The sequence below is a fragment of the Pollicipes pollicipes genome, unplaced genomic scaffold (assembly GCF_011947565.3).
Source record: "Pollicipes pollicipes isolate AB1234 unplaced genomic scaffold, Ppol_2.1 Scaffold_3447;HRSCAF=4054_pilon_pilon_pilon, whole genome shotgun sequence".
Lineage (NCBI taxonomy): Eukaryota > Metazoa > Arthropoda > Thecostraca > Pollicipedomorpha > Pollicipedidae > Pollicipes > Pollicipes pollicipes.
The window spans coordinates 1,819,448-1,840,482 of record NW_023596297.1 but is presented as its reverse complement, the minus strand read 5'-3'; the positions used below and the strand labels follow the sequence as shown (position 1 = coordinate 1,840,482).

The following is a 21,035-nucleotide window of genomic DNA, read 5'->3' as shown; positions in this document are numbered from 1 at the left end:
TTGAAAAGCGCCATTTCCATCCCGAAATGGAAGGAAGGATGTTTTTAAGGGACACGATGAAGTCTGCATGCACCTAGGGATTAAACTGACGTGACCCATAAAGCTTTGGAGGCTACCAGCTGATCTTATTCGCAGCCCCGCCCTTGCCCAATTCTACACCGATGGTCCATCCCCTTTGCGCAAGCTAACACCCTCCATGACTCCCCACATCCCAGCACGTTCAATCCTTCGCGGCGTATGTCTGCCGCCCGCACATCTCCCTGTGACGTCACTGGTTCCCCTGACCGTCACCCTCCCGCCGCAATCGGTGTGACTTCTCCAAGCGTTGTTTGGCGCCGCGTCGTGGCGTCACATCCAGTCACGTGGCAGGCTCGGCGCTCGCGCGGCCGCAGCGCCGGCACCGCCGCCCCGTCGGACGCTAGTCTACTTCGCCGTCAGCGCCTCCATGGCCTTGATGAGCGCGTCGTTCTCGAGGCGAAGCTGGAGCCGTTCGTCGCGGCCGCGGCCGGCCGCCGCCTCCAGCGCGGCTATCCGCTGGTCGCGCTCGGCCAGCGCCCGCCTCAGACGGCCGTTCTCCTCCTCCAGCTGCCGCCGGCACAGACACGGGTCACCAACAGGTGGCAGCATCGTCTCAGGAGAGACGCGGCTACCGGCAGGTGGCAGCACCGTCAGGGGAGGCGCGGGTTACCGGCAGATGGCAGTATTGCGGTCGAGGCGCCGGTCACCGACAGGCGGCAGCACCATCCGGAAAGACGCCAGTCGCCGAAAAGTGGCGGTATTGCGCGGGGAAGCACGGGCTACTGGCAGGCAGCAGCACCGTCCAGGGAAGCATTGGTCACTGAGAATAGCAACACCACCGGTGGAGACACGTCTCCGGAAGGTGCGAGGCGTTCTTCAGGGGAAAACAAAGGTCGCCGACTGGTCGCGGCAACGCCCAGGGGGACGCGACTCACTGACAATGACAACTAAACCGGCGGAGGCATGGGCAGGCGGCCGTGTCGTGAGCGGAAACAAAAAGCAGCGGCGGAACGCGTTAGCTGTCAGACGGGTCGCCGGCAGGAGACACGTCGCCAGGGTGACGCGCGTCACCAACAGGCGACGTCATGTCAGAAAAGACAAAAGTCGCCTGCGAATGATCCAATGTTTATCTCTGTTTCATTCCGAGACCTCCATATCGGATGGAAAATAGTCTAAAATCAGCATGCTGAAAACATTCAATACGACAACACACGCCATTATCTTATTGTTATCGCGAATTACTCACATCAGTATTACCACTTTTTTGCCCTTGGTCTTGCTACCACTCTTATCCTTCACTCTCATAAATGTCATTAATTTAGGTCACGAAAAATTACTTTGTTGCCACCGCTTCTACTTATTATCATTATTCCTACGCCTATCAATCATACAAAACACCACATTTGCTATAAAACTGGCATTTTTCATAACCTTTCATACGCAAAGCAAAGAGACGCAGCAAAGCCTGTTCACCACCTGGCGCTTCCACACCGTCGCAGCTGAGTAACGACCCCATTCATTGCGCTCTTCTTCTCGCAAGGCACCGTAGCAGCGCCGGCGTCGCCTGCAGCTGCGACCACCGACCACTCCATTGGAGGGCCATGAGCCACCTGCCCCCGCCCCGCCCCTCTCCTTCTCCAGCGCCACTCCCGCCCGGGCGCTCCACCGGCCAGCCTACGAGCAGAGTGGGCAAACAGGGCGACGCCAGCGCTCCGCCGACCGGCCCTGCCGGCGTATTGCGCCCGTCGGCGGACGCCGGCGGCGGCCGAGCCTCGCCGGAGAGCTCATCAGCAGTCGACAGGTCAACAAGTCGGCAGGAGCGGACCGGGCCGGCACCGGACCCGTGGCCGTGTCACCGGATGACCTCGCCCGGTGAAGGCCAGGCGGAGGCGGTCTTCCAGACCGTCACGCGGTGGCTCGAGTGTTCGTGGACGCTCATCGCGCTGAGATGATGAAACCCACATATGTAGCTTTAAAACTCTACAGGGAACACTATCCACGCCCCGAAGCGGTCACCAGCCAATAACAGTGGCATGAAGATTGAGCCCAGGAGGCCGGAGTTCGCTACCGGTCGGGGAACCCCGGAGGCAGGTCTTGCCGGTCGGACGGGCCAGCGGAGGCTGGGGTGGGGTCGACACCGCACGGCGGGCCACGACGTTGACACAGAAGTCATGCAAAAGGTTCGGAGCAGTGCGCAGCCAACGCCGAATACTTGGGACGCAGCCTCACGCAACCAGGACGCCGGGCACCGAGAGGAACGCTTCCGCTTCTCATTCTGCGAATGTCGCGAAACCTGAGAGAAACGACAACAAGCGGGCGCGCCAACACACCGAGCGCTCTACCGACACACCGAGCGCTCCACGCTCAGCGGACCGGCGCGTGTCCGCGGTGCCACAGGAAGTGCCGCAGTCGCGCCGCGCCGGCTCGGCCAGACGCGCCGGTGACGCCACCGCCGCTGTCGCGTCCGCTCTCGTCCGGGAGATCGATGTGCGACTCCGCGTCACGAGAGAGAATGCACCGGCGGGCTGACGTCACGTACGCCCCCGGTGGAGCCGCGCCGCCCGACGAATCTCGGCTAGACAATGACGCTGCAAGCACGAAACACATCCAGCGCTGCCAGAATCAACGGAGGATCCTTTCCAAAGCCCGCGCCGCCTGCGTAGCGGCGACATCGAAGACCTCACGGACACGGCCATCTTTCACTTCTCCATGTCGACCGGCGACGTCGCGCGTTTTGTAAGCCGTGCCAAACGCGAGCTGAATCCATTCGCGGGTGTGTTCATCAGCGTCATTTACGAGCCGGCCCGGCACCGGTGGCGGCTTGGGGTCTCCACGATGAGGAGGCACCGAGCGGCGCCCCGGGCTAGTGTCAACATCCTCGACGCCAGATGCTAACGCAATTTGCGGCGCTAAGTTTGCGAAGCTGCATTAGCCACCCAGCAGCAAGTGTAACTTCTGGCTTGTGTTACGCGCGTGCAGACGCCAGCCGGCTTCTGGCGGGGGCGGAAGAGATGGCTGTCGATTGCTCCACCCCGTCCGCTGAAGTGTGTCACCTGGCTGGAACGCTTGCGGAAGTGCAGGTAAAGACAGCGGCGCAAGCCACATGACGTCTCGGGCGTCGGAGAGACGCCGTCTTCAGACAGGCGCGTCTTCGCCTCCTCAGCCGCGTCCTTGCATCACAACCAATCGCCAGTGAGCTCCCCGATACGAACGGAAGCGAAACTGCACCCAGTGTGACTTTCCCCACAAAGCGCTACGGATTCTGTTTCGCGCCTTTCGATCGGACGTTTCAACGCGGCGTCGAAGTCCGCTCCCAGCCTCCGCCGGCCCGCTCCACATCTCGAAGCCACGGCCGCGGCCTGCTTGCACCCGCGAACACCCGATCAACCCTAGCCGTGCATGCCCCGGATGTCCAGCCATCGGCAGCATCAGATCTGTCGGTCGGACTACGCCCGCCGCCCGGCGTGCGTCGGGCCCGCATTACGCCGTCGTGCGGCGGCGCCGGCGGCGGCCGCAGCGCGTCCCTCATCAGCAGGTGGAGCCTATGCTCCAGCCGGCGGGCCGGCCGCCGGCGCTGGCCGTGACGGCTGCTGATGAGCACGCGACGTCACCGGCCGCCCACCGCCGGCGGGAACGGACGGCGGAGGCGGGCGAAGAGGCGGGATGCTCGTTCCCCGCGCTGTCATGGCCCAGGGAACGGAAGAGCGACCAGAGAAGGCTGAGCAGCATCTAGGACACAAGGCCGCGGCAGGCCAGCTATGAATTCTGAATCCTGCACGTGCAGTTTTGTGGGTTCTGTCGACGGCCGACGGTCAAGGCAAGACGCAAGCGAGAGGCGGCGCGCAAAGTGAACGCCCATAAAGTGAGTAACGGGCCGTAAAGTTGGGCGTAAGGGGACCGTTCTCCCTGCCTGTGACAAGGAGAACGGTCGAAGGCGATTGGGAAAAATGTACTGCCCGTCCCACGCCCCTTCACCACGTGTCCGGGCGGATCATTAGCTGGCAAGAGTCTGCCATTGGCCTGCCGGGGTTAAGGGGTGAGGGCGGGGGTGGGCAGCGGAACACCTCTCTTCCCAGTGTGGATGCTCCTCAGTGGCGTGGCCAGTTAGAGATGTCCTGCTAGTGGTCTTTCTTCTTTTTTTTGGGGGGGGGGGGGGCTCTGGTGTTCCATGGAAGACAAGCTGCAGGCTCGCACGCTTCTGGCGTCCCACCACGCGTCTTATCAGCAGCATCGCCACGAACGGAGGATGATAATTAATTATTGTGCTCCAATCAGCCATACGACTAATAAAAAGCATCAGGTGAGCTGGCGTATGGGACCGTTCACAAATTGCGTTGTGCAGCTGTTGGTTATGCTTCAACCGTTCTTTTGGTTACGTTCTGATTATGCTGGACAAAAACCTCTTCCCTGGTAACGCTGTGTTCAATGTAACGTCTCAATAAGGCAACGTACGTTTGGCCTCTAATTGGGCCAGACACGCCAAAAAACAAAACAAAACAGTATGTTGCTTGTTATGACGTGAAGTTTATGCTGTTGAGGACCTATTTTGCATAACTTAGATATGACATGACTCGGAATCTCGCTTGAGCGTAACTGTACGCTGTCCAAACTGCCCTCTTATTGCGCCTCGGTTATGCCTCATCACACCCCATCCCCTCCAAGCGTAACGTAACTGACGGACGGCCCCGACACCTGCTTGAAACCACCAGACAATCTGACGGATGGACACCCTGTCATACCGACAAACAGCGCCGTTCGTGCCCGCCGGAATGCAGGACGCGCGCGAGCGCCCGGGACGTGACGTGCATGGCGTGACGTGCCCTCGCGCGCGCACCTTCAGCAGCCGGTCAGCGTGCCGCTCCAGCGTGCGTGGAGCGTGGGCGGCGGCAGCGGCGGCGGAGGCAGCAGCGGCGGCCGCCGCCAGCGGCGTGTCCGAAGTCCCCTGAGAGTCGCAGTCCTGGTTGTCCTCATCGTCGGCGTCCAGGTCCGACAAACTGCGGGAACGCGCCGGACATGTGGGTCACACTGCAAGATGCGCGGGGTCAGACTGCGGGAGCGCGCCGGGTCAGACTGGGGGGAGGCACGGGTCAGACTGTCACCGAGTCAGACTGGTGGGCAATGGATCTGATCGTGAGGTTCACTTGGTCAGGCCGCAGAACGCGCTGGGCCAAGTTGTGGCGTACAATAAGACAGACTGGAACTACTAACTAGGAACTACGAAACGACACAACAACTGGCATACTAGGAACGACATAAGGTCGGAGGTAAGTCCGAGGCAAGGCCAACGATGAACAGATACCAGGTCACAGGAAAGTCGGGGGCCGTCACAGAACATTAACACGGCGTCCCGGCAAGGGGTCCGAGACGCGCTGGACACGCCACCAGAGTGGGGGAACAGAAGCCAGGCCAAGGCTGGCTGGACCGCTGGACCCTGGCAAATGTGGCCGGTCAAACGCCGGGGCGCTCGACGACGGCCGGGAGGCTACGATTGGCTGATGATAACGCATGGTCTGCCTTCCGGGCTGACCACGGACCTACCCTCCCACAGCGAGCAACGTCCATCCGTATCAATCGGGGCCGAATCACGTCAGTGCGGTAAGCTACCATTGTGATACACGCGTACTCAATCGCGGGGCAAACTCAGACACGACCTCGCTTCCAGGAAGATCTGTAATGTGGCTTGAGTGTAACACATTAGCGTTACGGTGTATGCGATGCATTGCTGGAGATGCTATTCGGTCGTCGAATTCGTGCACACCGAAGCTACCACCTCGTAATACCAGTACTTTCCAAATGTGTGGAGAGAGCCCTCCTGCTCCTACACCAGCAACGCACTCCAGCTCCAGCAGCTTCCGCCAAACAGCAACACAACTTCCGCGGTGTGCAACGCCGGCGCCCTGCTACGAGCCGCACACCAAACTGCACAACATGAGGCCTGTGGAGCGAGCTGTTTCGTGCCGCGAACGGTGCCGGTGGGCGCTGAGCCCAGCAGCCGGGCGCCAACCTCACCCCGGTGCGTCAGGCCGACTCGGCCGGCACGACACGCGTACACCGCGACAGCTATTGCTCCAGATGATAATCCAGGCTCCCGTTTCATAAAGAACCACGCCGTGCGCCGTCTTAAAACGGCGCTGTCCACGTAATATCGACCTTATGTCTAATCGAATATCTGATGTCTAATAATGCAGCCCGGAAGCTACGTAGTTTCACCGATCTGGCAATTTTCCGATGACGCAAAACCCCCATGCAACTGTGACCTGTTTCCAGCCCATGTGCACACAGGTCGCGACGTAAAAATGATGTAAGGCGCAATTTCGGCTTATGAAACTGGCCCCTGGTGACAGGACAAACCCGACCGGCGGCGGTGAAGCGGGGTTTTACGAAGAACGATCCCTCGCGCGGCGGGGTCGTCAGGACGAGAGACGCGACAAGAACCCATCTGCGCCGTATTGAAACGGCGCTTATCTGTGTTTTATCCAGTCAGATGGTATTCCTGGAAGAAAACACGCCTGGAGTACGTGCTCGAAGACGTGCTTCCATCGCCCCCTCATACGTCAGATGGTCATTAACGAACCGAACGTCGACACGACGGAAGAAGCCGGCGCCGAACGGAGCCCCGCTCAGGCTGTCACGGCCGTGACCTCTACCCCCGGCGGCAGAGGTCACAAGGGAACCCCCGGTCAGCGCCGGCTTCAGCCGTCCGACCCCAGCTCCAGCTCCGGCTGCCGCTCCGGTCCCATTATCGAGAAGCGCAGCGTGCGACGAAGATCCACGGCGTCGCCGCGCTCTGGCCTCGACCGCCGGCTGGCCGGTGTCAGGCTCCGGAAGGGAGAGGCGGCCCCGTGGACGACAGACCGGGCCGGCCCGTCGAAGCCACGGCTTGCGACAGGCGGCACGCATCTGAAGCGTGGCACGATGCACCCGACGAGCGCACCCACCCCCATCAGGCATAATGCTGGTGCAGGAAGGCGCGCCCTCCAGCACCTGATACCGCTGGGAAATCCACAGGAGGCGTTCGGGGGGGGGGGGGGGGGGGCATCGCGCGAACACAACTGAGTGATCGCGGCAAGCCAGCACCAGCAAGTGACACAAACGGGAGGTCGCAAGTCAATCAGACTCCCAATAACCACGCCATCAGACTGTATTACGGAATGAAACTGTCGAAATCCTTACAATACGACGCTGCCGTGCGCGGTAAATAAGCACCTAATGTCTTACAAATCCAAAACGTGAAGTCAAGCATCTACACCGCGTCTTTGCGAGGTTACAATAATTACGAGTTATCGAAGCATACGTCAAAAGCATACGGTTGTCTGTGTGCGCGGCGGGTATTCTACGCATGGATCATGTCCAGCGCTCTGAGCATCCGCGCCATATTCAGTGTTCTGTTTATCCGTATCATGTTCAAGTCTGTACATTCGTGCCATCCGTACCATTCTAACATCATACCGTTTTCCAAACGTGACGTGCCTCGCGCGCTCGTGTACTTTCACGCAGCAGCTCACCACGTGAAGTTCACCAATTGTTGTCACCAACGGTACAACACATTTCACAAACGTACTTTTGCCTTGCAACACGCGAGGATCCGGAACGAGCTGCGTCGCAGTCAAGTAGCTGCCCAGGGCCCACGAGACTGTCCAGTCCAGCATCCACGTCGGCGGCGTGGCGGGGCGCCGCGCGGTGTGGTGCTGCGGTCGCCTGGAAGACGGGGCTGCACTGGCGACCGACACCACCGCCTCGGGGCAGACGACCCTGACGCCGGCGGATTAGTGTTTGCGTTAATTAGCGCGGCGGCGGCGCGCTGCGTGAAATAGTCCGGTCGCGCGGCTTTGTTCCGCGACCCGCGGCCGCACGAGCACAGAGCGGCAGAGCGGGGTCACGGGTCGCTGTGACCCCTGTCCGGAGCCGAGCAAACACGGACGGCGGAGCACGTCGGGCCGTTCGGAGCCGAGTCCATACAGTACTCAGCACTGACACCCAGCCGCCGTGGACAGCGACAACAGCCCCGTACGCCAGGTAGGAGGGCGCTGCCGCGCTTTACGGGCGTGACACGTGCCGGGTATTGACCGGACCGTCAGCGGATCCGTGCGGGAAAGCTCGCGCACGCGGACGCACGCAACGCGCCCGTGCTGTCGTCACAGGCCGTGCTTCTGGCAGCGTCCCAAGCGGACTGGCTCGGCGAACATCAAGTGTCTCTGATGTAAGAAGCGCAATGCAATCTCGGAAGAACGAGAGACGGACAGATAGAACTCATCCGCTTTCTGGTTACAGCGTGCGAAGTACGCACTTCCATTCATTCGCAATTGAGGCATCTCAAACGTGAAAGCCTGAAAACACGCGCCGCCAGCTGAAGCAAACGCCGAGGCGGTCCAGCGTCAGACGACGACTCCGTGCCGCCTATTCAGCTGCGTGGACAGCGTGCACGCGCAATGTCGTCAACGTCGTCCGCCGGACGTGACGCAAACTGGCCACACACGCACACACTCAGCCAAGGAGGCGGCGAGGGAGCTCAGAAACACCACCGATACGGAGAACAGCGAAGCTGGTGCCAGCCGTCTCCGCCTGCTCGCGTAATGGCGCCAGGCGATGTACACCGCCTCAAATGGTGCGCCGAGAAAGCACTCGCTCACCTTGGAAATTGACTCGCCTTCGTAGACGCTCAGCAATGAACAAAACATGACTAAGTGAGCAGTGATAAACATGCGCTCGGGTGGAGGTCAAACTGACCCTCGCGAAGGTTTTCCAGAATGACTTACGAATGGCAGGGCGTGGCCGCGCCAAACTTTGCATAGCGGTAGAGGATCGCATAGCAGATCGTTTCATGTAAAAAGCTCAGATGTTCCTTGTAAGGTCGCCAACCCATGGCGGGTCAAAGTCAGGCCATGGCTGGCGGCGAAGGGCATTTCTAGGGCATCGCTCAATGTGATGCAACACGAGTGTTAGATGGCACCATGCACATCTGAGACAGTTTCTTAGGCAATAAACCAATTGAATTTATAACTCTCAATTCCATTAATATAGTATCACGTATGAAGGTCAGATCGAGGCCAACACTAACTTGCTTTTTTACTCGAGAGCTTGGTTTTGGGATAGTTTCTGATGCAAATTTCGAGAACATCAATGACAGAGACAGCAGTAGACATGTTCTATGGACTTTTAAAAGGTCAGATGAGGTCAATAACCTAACATAACCCAAGTTATATCTTATATTTAGGAGCATACCACCTAGCGTAGTCCCTGACGCTACACGAACAACAAAATGGAAACGGTCTCGTAGGTATTTGGTCACTGAAATTATACAGGTAACCTCAGGTCATGGGCCTTAATTGGACACCGTTGATTTTGCGGTCAGAACACGTATTTAGCTTCCCGACAGTTGCATGAGGAGGCTTGGGTCACTTGAGACACAAATCTGGAGTTTGACCTTGTCTGACCTTATTTGACCAGGTCATGGCCCAGGAACCTAAAAGTTTTACACAAGTGAGTTCATATTCAGGTTAACCCACTCCGTGAATTTCATATCTCTAGCCATCTTGGTTTTCGAGATCTCAGGGGGTCAAATTGACCCCCACCAGAACGAAATGTATTGAACCGATCATCCGGACGCGTGTAAAGTCGGCTATGGTTTTGCCATCTGTCCCTGACCAGCCAGGTGGGGAAAGACCAAGTTTCGCAACGGACAATGTTCATCCACTCTGCGTCCTACCGCGCGCACGGCGCCTCCCTTTTGATCATGATATAACATTTTGGCTTTCTGTAAGACTTTAAAGACTGGGGCTGACTTTTTACGAGCGAAGGCGCAGGCTGAGCAAGTCTTACGTAAACTATTATTTAAAAAATCACCTCTGGTGTCCCAGTCACCATCACCTTTTCTGAAAGGTCATATTTTCACAAACATGGGACACGGATTAATGCATCAATGAGAACCCACAACCGCCAAAGTTGTGCTGTACGTTTTCGAGCATTTGCATCCACACAACTCAGTCAGCTTGTCCTGCGATGTTATAGTTAGATCTACCTTCCCACTCGATCAGCAAGGGGAAAACAAATGATGATGGCCCCAATATTTGGGTTTTAAAGGAGCATCAAATGGAGGGATAATTTTCCCTCATAGCGGGGGCTATGACGAAACATGCACAACGCAGATCAATGCCTGATCCAGATCGTGACCCTACAACATGTGCTGCCTACAAAATCACCGCGCAATCTCGAACTCGTATGATCCTTAAGAGCGTCATTGATCGGCTAATGCCGTCTGTCTGAAAAAGTCCTAGATGCCACACATCGTGACGAAGACTGAGAGGAATCAGGCCAATAGTCACACTGGGAGTTCGTTCAGTGGCATCCATATCGACTCGAAATATTTGCCTCCTCCGTTACTTTGGCGACCACCACCAAGACTGGACAGCTGTGACTCCCGAGCCAACGGATTCTGTTACCAAGTCAACGAATTATTCCAGTCAAGGTGCCTGGCCGGGCCAGACGAGACCCATACCCAGCAAATTGTCAAACAATGTTTGTGAAATAGGCACGCCAAGGATACATTGATAAAAGACGCCTGGCTCCAACAAATAGCGTAGAAATAATAAAGAGAACGCTACACATATGATCTTTTGGTCCCATCAGCACAGCCGCTCAACACACGCGATCACCCGATCCCAACGGTGACGATTCGCCCTGCCTGCTCCATCTCAGTGCCGCTATCTCAACTGCTGCTGCGTCCGGTGGCTGGCGCTGTCACTGACGCCGGACGTTGCAACCCATCTTCAGTCCACCATCTGAGCACAATCCGGACCGCAGGAGGTGCACAAAGCGGATGGTTTTCCTTGATTAACATTACAAGATTGCGCGGCAGTGGCAGGCAGGTTTAAACCGCCCGTCGCTGTTCAGTGTGAGTGGCATTGCTGGCCTTTGGGGATCGGAATGCCGGAGCACCACATTGGTGCGGCTTCCGCGTAAGCAGGCCCCCAGCTTTTCCCTGGACAGCCGGGATAACCTTTGCCGCAGGTATCCGTGCTGTAGCCTGACAGCACGTCAAAGATCATGCAGAGCTATTAGGCTGAGCAAAATTACTGCGTATTTGGCAAAACTTGCGTGGTCGGGTCATTGTTTGTGCAGGCCCTGCTTGCTCCCGATGCTGATCTCAACGCTAACCGACTCATATAGTTTAGATAAAAAGGGCGCATGAACATAACTTCATCATGATTTCTAACTTTCAGTAAAAATTGTCTGTCAGTGCAACGCAAACAAAATGGCGCAGCCTTTGTTCACATAAACAACAAAATCGCTATCTGACCACATAGATGTGGTGCACTCACATATTTTCCATTTTCTCTCCCAGTAAGATCATTTTTGCTCAGCGCAGCGAAGCATTGCCTCCCAAACCGCGATCCATCCGTGCCTCGTTCACACCTACTGCAACAGCACAAAGCCTGACGGTCCCGCTGATTAACGCTCACATATTCCCATAACCTGCATGGAAAGATAGCCAAAATACCACCGCACCTGCAGTCCACCGTCGTAATGCACCCACGCCGTGCCTATTGTTTCAGCCGCCCCGATTGTCGCTGGTCAGGGCGGCTGGGCCAAGCCGGGCCCGTGCGTGACGTCATGTCACAACGCCCCATATTGCTGTATCACCACCGCGGCTTCGGGCTGTGCACGTACCAAAATACATCGTTTCCAAGGAGCGATATGCTACTTGCAGTGCTTCCCGGCGGGTTATCGCATACGAGACGTGGGAGAGGTGATGGGGGGGGGGGGGGGGCAGATAACACCACGATGGCAAGGTCCTGATGGGTGGCGAATACATGCTCCTCGATGTCACCTGTCCCACACCTACCACACGTTGGCGTGGAGACTGCCATGGAGACGGCCAATGTGGGCGTCCCAGGTGTAACCCAGTTGCAAGCTGCAGAGTGCTACCTCTCCTCTCCGCCTTTATCTGCCAGACTGTTTGTGTCCGCCAGTGAGCAAGCGCGTTTGCACATGCCGTTGCCCGCCCCATCTCAGGATGCTCCTATTGACTCGAAGGTCGGCCACCCGGCCGGTTTCAGGGAAGGGGACTCGAAAGGCGCTGTGGTGCATCAGGATTGGCTGCCTCCCTCGCTAGCACCAATCTACCGTCACACGGGGCACAAATATGGCAACGTTTCGAGAGTTCGGGATTTGAGGGCGCAGTTTCAGCTTTTGATACTCGGAATTTTCTGTCCACTCCAAGGAAACCACAGCCGTGATGACACAACGCTGACGGCGCCTTACAAAAACATATTTTTCTTTCCCAAAACAAAAAATAAAACGCGTTTTTTGTCAACGGATCCAAGCATTAATTTAGCATTGATCTACTCTTCAATCCAGTCTGGAATACCGTTTCCAGTGAAACACCATCGGCTTCATGTCGCCACCGTTCACGACGTCAAGTTCAAATTGTAACGCAGAGTAAACCAAGCTGCTATGTCTCGCCGTCTGTAGACACGGCCGGCGTCACATCACACGGGTCACGCTGGGAGTCACACGCCTGCGCGCGGGTGACGTCACAGTTCTGACCAGGCGCGGGTGACGTCACAGGGCCGGCGCCGGCCAGTCGGCGGCGGCGCGGCCCCCGTGACCGCTTCCGTCCGGTCCGAGCCCGCCCTGGACGCCCGGGACCGGGCCGCTGGGGCGGGCGGCCGCCGCGAGCTGACCCGTGGCCGCCGCCTCGCGAGAAGCCGGCTATGCGGTGCCCTCCGCGGGCCGGACATTTGGAGCGTCACGGACAGTTACACCAGCTGGGACGACACGCAGGGTGACGTCACCTGGGAAACGGCCGACGGCTTTGTGTGGTGCGTGCTGATAGGCGCCGTCTGGGGTCGATCACGTGGAGATGAGTTCGCAGCGCGAGCACTTGTTGGTTAAATATGACAGAGACCCAATGGTACCCTTATATGGAAAACATCACCCTATGCAAGTGTCCAGATGTCATAGGTATGCCACTGGCTCAAACCCATTCAAGTTCTTGTCCTGTCACTGTCTCACCGCAAGCACACAGGCGTCAGAATCCGACCCACATGTCAGGCCAATCGACTGCTGGTACAGGCCATGTCGCCTATTGTGGCGCGGTCCGATGCTCGGCTGAGCATGGCCTTGGCCAGCTTGGCCTGGGTCTCAAGCTGATTTGTTTGTCTCATATCATTTCACAATTCCTGCGGTCGTCCGCATCTTCTGGCAGAGGGAAGCCGTGCCGCGGTACTTCTAGTTCTTTACAGTCGTTTTACGGTCGCTGCGTTGTTTTTCTTTCCCGAATCGACCAACAGCTTGTTTTTTGTGAAACCCTGCAAAAGGTGGTCTTACCAGAAAATGGCTGTACCTTTTGCGAGTCACTTGAACCAACTGTTGGCCTCACTCAATGGAGCTTTGTTTGTGACTGCCTCACGCCATACATCACCGTTTCTGACCGTCTTATCGGCACATATTGCGAAACTCAAGTGCCGGCTACCACCCCATCGGCAACCTCGAGTTCCGTCCGAAGAGACACCTCCACGACGGAGAGCCGTGGATGACACCGCCGCGTGGCGCACGCCGCGTTCGTCGCTCTGCTGCCGCCGCCGCATGACTTATGTATCAGCTTCGCGCGTCGCCGTCGGGCTGCCGGCCGAGTTAGCAGAGCATTCCCAACCAGACGTGTCGAGTTTAAACTCTTGCCGCCGCTACGCAGTACTTTCGATACAGGTGGAGTGTTCAAGTGTACAAAGTGCGGAGTGAGTTAATGGTCTCGAAATGCGCTGAATGGCAAAGCTAACGCTGCAACTCAGGAACACGTACCACGGGTGTCCACTGCCACAAACGACTAGGAACGAAAATGGCGCCCCAATCGCCCCTTGCCCTAAGCTGGCTGTTTGCTCAGCTCACGAACCGCCGGGCCCCCAGCCTCGCATGCTCGACCGGCCCTGCTCGCGCCCCCGGGGAGGCCCCGTTTTTGCTGAGATCGGCGCCGAGGACGGGGCCCCGCCACCAGACCTCTGCCACTAATTGCGTTACTCCGGCGACACCGATGAACGGATCACGGTTGGCCGCGATGAACGGATCACGCGACGCGCGCGGCTGCCCGATAAACGGATCACAAGCGGTGATGAAGGCTCGAGACTGCTCCCAGGCTCTGGGGAACAGCATCAGCGTCCGCGTACACAGCACCGAATGTGTTGACGGACTGGACGGGAGCGAATGCAGTCCAGAGAACGGGACGGGCTGGACGAACTTGAGACAGGGCTGAGCGGGCCCTGGACAGGGCTGAGCGTGCCCTGGAAAGGGCTGAGCGGACCCAGAGCGCGGTTGAGGGGCCCAGAGCGTAGTTGAGGGGCCCGAAGCGTGGTTGAGGGGCCCGGAGCGTCGTTGACGGGCCTAGAGTATGGTTGAGGGAACCTGGAGTGTGGCTGAGGGGCCCGGAGGGGACTCGGACATGGTTGAGCGAATCCTGGACAGCTGGGCGGACCCTGGACAACACTGAGCGGGCCTTCGGCGGGACTGGGCGGACCCTGGGCCTCTCGTACCGGCCCAACGCAAGCCTATGGCGCGTGAGCGTTGTGCAGGCTACCTGGCGCACAGCGCGCCGCCAGCTTTTGGCGAACTCATGCCGTGCTTCAAGCACACAATAACTGAGCTGAAGCAAGGCTATTCGGACAGAAATGGCAATCTAACGGCAATATGTGCGCACATATGACCGATCCATTCATACGCGACCGCTATGACGCAGGAACGGCAGAACAAATGCGTCCCAGCGATTGTGTCTTGATCGCAGCACTGCGAGCGCCGCTGTCGACAATTGTGCCGCGCTGCATTGTTGCGCCCTTGGTGCTGTTGGCATCATTGTGTGTGTTGTGTGTTTGTACCTATAATGGGCTTCGATATTGGACCTGGTTAGCGCTGCTGCCCAGCGCGGCCCAGAGAGCGTCCTCGGTCCCAACGGTCCCGGGCCGCGCGCGCCGGCGTGCGTCACCAGAGCCCCAGGCATGGGTGCCAGCACGTTTCAAACGGGGGCATTTCACGCAGTCGGTGTTGGCAGCGATCAAATGCCATAAAGCGCAGCCACTAACGTGCAGTTAAGCGACCTTCCACGGGGTATCGCAGCTGACAGGAAGACGTTGTGATCCACATTTGTGTGGGTGTGGGTGTGCGACTTCTGTCGACTGAGTTTCGGGGCACCCCAGTGCAACGGGTAGGTCGTGACCTTCATGGCTTCAGCAGATCGCGGCGGACCAGTGTGGTAATGGCTTTAATCGTTAAACGCGACGCAGTACAGCCTGGGCCCCTCTTATGCATTATTCCATGTTTAAGTATCTCTCGTGCAATAGTGCTAAACGTACGTCTCAGACGCCATAATAAATACAAGAGCATCCTCGGAAGCGGTGGAAGTCGGGACGAGAAGGCCGTGGCGGTGAACACCTGCGCGCCGCCTCTCCGCGTCCCGCGGCGACGTTTGTCGGCTCCGCACCTGTTCCTGGCCAGCCGCCTCTGTATTCGGGCCGGCCGGGCAGCAGCAGCAGCCGCCGCCGCCTCGGCGGTCCCCAGGCGGCGATGGGGCCGGTGCCACCGGACAGCCGGCCCCCCGGCGGCGGCCAGGTGGCGCGCGGCGCGCGGCCAATCAGCCAGAATGGGCCGCCGCCGGCCGGCCCTCGCTTATGCATCCGGCGCGGTCGGCCGTCCTCCCGCGGCCAGCCGGGCAATAACGCCGGCCCGCGCCGTCCCAGTAAGCGTCTCGTCATCTCGCGCGGACCGGGAACGACTCCCAGGCAGCTCCTCCGCGCGTCATTTCGACGCGGCTGGGCGGATGTTGTGTCGTGGCCCACCGACCGGACGTTGAAGCGGGCGACCGCAGAGACAGCTCGCGTCAACAACGATCCAGACGCGTCCCTCGGCGTATCACGTCCCGCTTCCACTCCGTCGCGCATGGAACAGCGCCGGCCCGGCGGCGCCCGACCGCCGCTGCGGGGTGTCCGCGCCGCGCCGGCACCGAGCGGAGTCTCAGCGTCGTTCCGAGGCGGGCCAGCAGCAGCAGCGCACCCACCCACGCGCGCGAGGGAGAGAGAGGAAGAGAGCGGCCCGGCCGCGTTAAGTCGACGGCAGTCTGGCGAGCGCTCGCCCGGCCACAGCAGCTGCTTGCTATGCCCCGCGCGCGGGCCGGCGGAACGCGAGGCCCCACGGACGGCAGCTGCGCCATGGGGGTGGGTGGAGGGCGGGGAGGATGAAATATTGGCCAGGACGTGCAGCCTAGTATGCGCTGTAGGTCATCCGTGCTCAGGCAGGACATGTCCCCGGACCACTCCGTGCGGAGGGGTGGCGTTTTCGAGTCACGTACATGCCTTTGGACTCCGTATATCATGCGGACTCGGGCCTCTGGGCTGAGGCAAAGGAAGTGCATGAAATTGAATAACTTGACATTTTCGTCCTTATACTATTCATCGCTATATTTGGTAAAACTGCAGTGTTTGGTGATACCGTGGAATTACCGGGCATAGCGGCAGTCGGCACACGCATTTGTTATTTGTACGAACACGACTTGCGCGGTCCATCTAAAGGCAAGTGCCATTAGCTTTAACAACAATGTCTTTTGCGCTCCGATGTCATCCTTCATATAGCCTCAGACCTGCATGTTCTTACCAGTGCTGGTGTACAGATACGTGTCAGCAGTCCACACTTCACCCACGATCGCGCGTGAATTCGTGAATACATGCTAACGTAGGAGGCTTAGTGTTCGGGTAGAGGCGGACACGACTCACGATCCCATCTTACCTAGAGACGCTGTGATAGGTGCTAAACAGCGCTGCTTAACATGCTTACAAATCGCCTACTAGGTTCGCATGCTTTTGAGCCCCGGTCAGCTCCGTACCTTTTGTTCCTTAGCGGGTTCTGAAAGTGGCGGTCCACAGGGTCCAGCGACGCAGAGGCGCCCAGCTCGTTGTGCTGCGTGTTGCGCCGCGTCTCGGCACATAGGCCCTGGCACGTGGACAGCTCCTCATCGTCCTCGTTCGTGCTGCCACCTGTCGACTGCAGCGAAAGCCAGATTTTCGCCATCAACCGACGAGGGAGCTGCGAGGAGCGCACGGTCGCGTACCTGCTCTCTGTTTATGCCATGGATACGACTATACACCCAACAATCCGGCTCTGTGTTCGATTCGAAGTTTATAAATCAGCCATCAGATCCACCAGCGCACTCTTACCACTCGATTGCCCGCCAACAAACGAGCGTCATCCACGCCACACGGGACGGACTGCTCCATACAGCAGCATGGCCGAAGGCTGTTCAGTTGGGGCCAGGCCCTCCCGGAGAGTCCCCACGGCTGTTCAGTTGGGGCCCGAAGTCACCACGGTTGTTCAGTTGGGGCCCGGCCCTCCCGGAGAATCCTCACGGCTTTTCAGTTGGGACCCGGCCCTCCCGGAGAGTCACCACGGTTGTTCAGTTGGGACCCGGCCCTCCCGGAGAATCCCCACGGCTTTTTAGTTGGGGACCGGCCCTCCCGGGGAGTCACTGTGGCTGTTAGTTGGGGCTCGAAGTCACCACGGCTGTTCAGTTGGGGCCCGGCCTTCCCGGAGAGTCACCACGGCTGTTCAGCTGGGACCCGCCCCTCCCGAGCAGCCGTCGCGAGCGCATCCGACTCACGCTGACTTCGGTGGAGGGCATGTGGACGACGCCGGTGCTGCGCCGCTTCTCGCGCAGCTTCCTGCGGTCGCGCTGCTGCTTCCCCTTGTTGATGTGGCTGGGCCTGCGCGCGGAGGACGCGGTCCGTGACGCCGGGCTGGGCGGCGAGAGAGGCTGCGTCGCGTCACTGGCCAGGACCGCATCATACCCTGAGTCATTGCACGGTCCCGCCAACGCCTTTACTAGCTATCTGCTCCAAACAAACTCGTCCTCAGCGATGTCGTGTCACCGTTCTCAAGGAATACACATTAGCCGGCAGCGAAGGTGGCTTCAAGCTTGAGGCAGTCACTAAACATATCGCGTCGCATGTGACCCGAAGCATCAAGAAACGATCTGCCCAGTGTGACTCCACGACAGCCGACACCCTCGCCTACGGTGCTTCAGGGCAGACCTGCAGGCTAGACCCGTGGAGCCGCGGCACGGAGCCCAGACCCCTATCGGCAAGACAGAACCCTGACCCCTACCACCCCTCTCCCTGCACCTCTCCGCCGCCACCGCACCTGGTGGGGCGCTTGTCCTTAGCGCGGCCGGCCGGCTTGGGGCTGGCGTCATGGTCACCCGCGTAGCCGGCGGCGTCCGGCGGCCGCGTCTCCACCGCATCGTCCGCCTCGGCCACCGTCTCAGCCGCTGCGGGCCGGACACGACAGGCGTCAGGCGGCAGCGCGGGGGGGGGGGGGGGCGGCCAGACTGCGCGCCGATGGTTGCCGCCCCATCCGGAACGATTCTCAGGTCGGTTCGGAGCACTGGCAGACATGGTGGCACAAAGGTCACGTTGTGTGCTGCACCTTGTCAGTGACGAGTCTCCAGGGACGACGCGTCTCCATCTCGGCTTTTAAGGCTGACTCCGCCGGATGACGGAAATCCGCACGTAAGAGATAAAAGCCCGAGCTACATCACCACAGATCCCGTTTCTTTCGTTCTTCATTTCCGAACTAGTAAGTCAATCTACTGGTACCACCAGGAATAATGGATAAGGCCCACAATTTGGGCTCACGTGAGGTAAAAATTGGTGCCAGCGACTAGTTCGCACCTGAGTGAGCAATCAATAGCACTGTCCTGGTCACCTGTTTACCCGCCGGCTTGAAGAATGTGCCTAGTATGCAGCGGTGCATGGGTATGGAGAGCTTCACAGCCAGCGTTGAGGCAACATCTAAGCATGCATCATCACACGTGAGACTCGCCACGTAGATTCATCAATGTAGGTTGGTAGAGCTCGTGGTACAAAATTATGTATATTCACTGCTTAACAACAAGTCTGATTCAATGCAAAGGCACGTGCATATCTCGTCGTCTTTTCCTAGAGACCTCAGCAAGCAGGCTATACTAACAGCATGCTGTACGCACACACACACACGCACGCAAGCACGCACGCACATCTGGTCTTAGCATGCCAAAATGTCAGGCGTGAGCCTCCCCATCCCGGTGCTCTCCTCCCGGGGGGAGAGGGGGGGGGGGGGGGGAGCGCAGGCGCTCTGGGCGCCCTCTCACCCAGTCTGCTGGCGGCGGCCGTCTGCTGGCCGCGCACGTCCCGGCCGCGCGCCATCCGGATCCGCGAGCGGCGCGACGACTTCTCGAAGTCGTTCTCCACGTCCTCCTGGCTGACCGAGCTGGACGCCATGGCGGCCGACGACATCAGGGGCGCCGCGCCGCGCCGCGCCCGGTCACCGCCCCAGGCGGCGCGGAGGTCACGGGTCAGCGGCGCCTCCGGCTCCGGAGGGCCTGCGCTAGCTCAGGCCCGGAAACCACAGAGGTGGTCCAGCTGAGGCTGGGCAGGAGCTCAGTGGATTTTGGTGGCTCAGATGAGCCCGGATGACAGATCTGTGGGTGTCGAGGGCTGGCGTCGACCCCCACGGCGATGATAACTGCACAATGATGGGAAAGTGATGGCAGATGGCACACCTGTGGGAATGAGATTCACCTGCTCAAATAGGGCACACTCACAGCATATGTTTAAAGCCATCACATAGTCATGATGGTGTAATATTCACATTCACTGATAAGATCCATTGCTCATCTTCATCATCACATCACAGGATAAAAGTTATCACAGTGTAAAATGCATTAAGCCAAGAGCATCAGTCAGCACAGTGATGGGCAGTGCAATATAGGCAGTGGGTAACCCCCTCTCCATGCAAGTTACACCAAACCATGGGCACACATCAACCAAGCATGCATATAGTGTAGGAAAAGCAGCTGTTTCATAAAATCATTCACAACATCTGGCAAACTGCCCACGCAAATAATGATGTCAATAAAGAGTTTATGAAGTTGACTCCATGAGCCTTTCATGTACCAGTACCTACACAAGGCAGGCATGATTTTTAGCAGGAGTAAGAAACCTAATGCCAAATTTTACAGTACACCTGCAATATGGTATAGGTACAGGTATAGGTATAGGTCCAATATCACACAGAAATACACTCTGAGGTATCAAACAGCAACAGGCTCCTACATATTCCTGCATGTGTAAAAACATGGTATCAATACTAAGAATAATCATTCATGCTGCCACCAGTGCAGGGCAGGGATATCCCCTTCATTCATATTTGCCTTACTTATAGGCACCAGAAAAAATCTTACTTCATTCATCATATGATATTTTCAGCATCAATTTTGCTCCTGAGCACAACCCCACTTCTAAGGCATTTATTTTTACCACTTAGTACTTGGTCATTGTGAGCTTCAATTATGACAGGTGAGTTTTTCAAAGAAGGTTTATCAACAAAATTTGCAACACTCAATAATTTTATACCATACAACCTTAGACCAAAGATAAAGGAATGTCCCATGACATCAAACAGTCCATGGCTTAGTCCTAAAGTGGATAATATTAATATCACTGTGAACACTGACAATAATGAAAACAGGATTGCTTAAGTGTTACTCAGAGCTGTTACTGGTACTAGGTTTCCACAATCAGACAAGTCCTTTTGCATAGCTATGAATTTAACATCAATACAAAGAAAAGTTGCGGAGTAGTCCAAATGAGGAATCAGAATGTGAATAGATTACAAGCTTAATGTCATGGCAACAGCCTGACCAATGACATGCTCTGGAAAACCAGTTCTGAATGCCCTACTCTTTGCACTTATCTTCCTCTTAGCCTGTTTTACGTAGCTTGTGTGCGAGGTATGAAAACATGGTGCAACTTGTGGTTACTGTTGTTAATTGGGTGCCAAACACATATAACATGACTAGCTAAATGCTGATAACCTACAAAAATTAAAATTACCACAAATTCATGCCAAGAAACTCGTAAATGCAAAGAAGGGCGACAAAGACAAATTGGTATCCCTATTTGACAGAGGCATGCGCCCTACTTATAAACAGCTTGATGCTAGTTTGA

General features: G+C 57.6%; 1 protein-coding gene across 1 annotated transcript; it reads right to left on the bottom strand.

Annotated features, from left to right (window-relative positions):
• Nucleotides 1-423: 423 nt before the first annotated feature.
• On the bottom strand, nucleotides 424-20,987 carry LOC119091463 (PRKC apoptosis WT1 regulator protein). The gene is made up of 7 exons (XM_037214264.1): nucleotides 19,178-20,987; nucleotides 18,190-18,316; nucleotides 17,651-17,753; nucleotides 16,880-17,037; nucleotides 4,853-5,012; nucleotides 550-585; nucleotides 424-480 (listed from the first exon to the last, which is right to left on the bottom strand). The coding sequence occupies exons 1-7, from the start codon at nucleotides 19,320-19,322 to the stop codon at nucleotides 424-426; spliced, it is 786 nt and encodes a 261-aa protein (XP_037070159.1). The 5' UTR covers nucleotides 19,323-20,987.
• Nucleotides 20,988-21,035: the final 48 nt, after the last annotated feature.